We start from the raw sequence: 1,011 nt of genomic DNA, 5'->3' as shown, positions 1-1,011 counted from the left end.
CAGAAAGGTATGGCTCAAGCCTGTGGAGCTGAGATGCTACAGGTATTCCTGCGCTCACTACTTCTACTTGCAGAAAAAGCCTTAGCAGCCAGGCACACAGCGTCTCCAATACCCAAAGAATCCGTTACGATGCGATGCTTGCTTGCTTTTTCTGCCTCAAACCAAGTTTCCTCTGAGGAATTTAAAATCTCCGCCTTTCCCGCGACCCTATGCCGGCAGAGCCCAGGCGCCTGGCCGGTCACCAGGCGGCCATTCCCTGGGCGCGCCGCTCCGAGACGTCCCCGCCGATCAGCGCTGGGCGTCCGAGTCAGCCAAGGACGCTTCCACTGTCTCAGGGGAAATAAGCACAGATAAAAGCCCCGGACCAGATAAACTTTTAACCACACAAAGGGAACGATACGCCCATCAGCCTCACCTTCCAAGGCAGCAACTGCATTTCCGTACTTTGTCTTTTACCACAAACAGACACGCCTGGCCTCGCACAAGCACAGCCGCGCGCCCCCGCGGCAACCCGGCCCTGTCCGGCGCTGCGCTCGCCCCCAGGAAGGCCACTGTGAAGGCGGGCGGCCGGACGCGCCCTCAGACCTTCGCCCCCGGGCGAAGGAGGCCCGCGCACCGACCTGCGACACCCGAGAATCCCGGGACTCGCGACCAGGCTCCGAGGAAATTTCTGACGGCCAGCCAAACGCTGCGCCTTCCCCTCTGCCAGCCTAGTGCGGCACCCGCTGCAGGTGCTGGGTGATCCGTAATATAGTCCCGCCAGCATGAAAGATGGCGTCCAGGCCGGCCACCTTCCGTCTGCGCACGCTCCGTGAGTCCAATACCCCACTGTCGTTGGCCAAGCCGGGTGCCATCCTCTCGGTGGGTGATAGAGCAAGCCAATCAAGGGCACGGACGCCAGATGGCCACGCCCCTCGGATCAGCTGAGGGATCCGGGATGTCTGTTGACAGCGGCAGCGGCGCGGCCGGTTCCGGGTTCGGCGCGGGCAGGAGGTGAGCGGCGGGCGCGGG

General features: G+C 62.9%; 1 protein-coding gene across 1 annotated transcript in view; it reads left to right on the top strand.

Annotated features, from left to right (window-relative positions):
* The first annotated feature begins 771 nt into the window (after positions 1 to 771).
* Positions 772 to 1,011, top strand: part of CHFR (checkpoint with forkhead and ring finger domains, E3 ubiquitin protein ligase) — a 20,052-nt gene continuing 19,812 nt past the window's right edge. The window contains exon 1 of the mRNA XM_012730825.1: positions 772 to 811. Coding sequence (XP_012586279.1) covers positions 772 to 811 — 40 coding nt within the window. The remainder of the gene's footprint in view (positions 812 to 1,011) is intronic.

This window comes from Condylura cristata, unplaced genomic scaffold (assembly GCF_000260355.1).
Source record: "Condylura cristata isolate star-nosed mole 26May11 unplaced genomic scaffold, ConCri1.0 scaffold00029, whole genome shotgun sequence".
Lineage (NCBI taxonomy): Eukaryota > Metazoa > Chordata > Mammalia > Eulipotyphla > Talpidae > Condylura > Condylura cristata.
The sequence above is the reverse complement of the archived record's forward strand: the minus strand, read 5'-3'. Positions and strand labels throughout refer to the sequence as shown.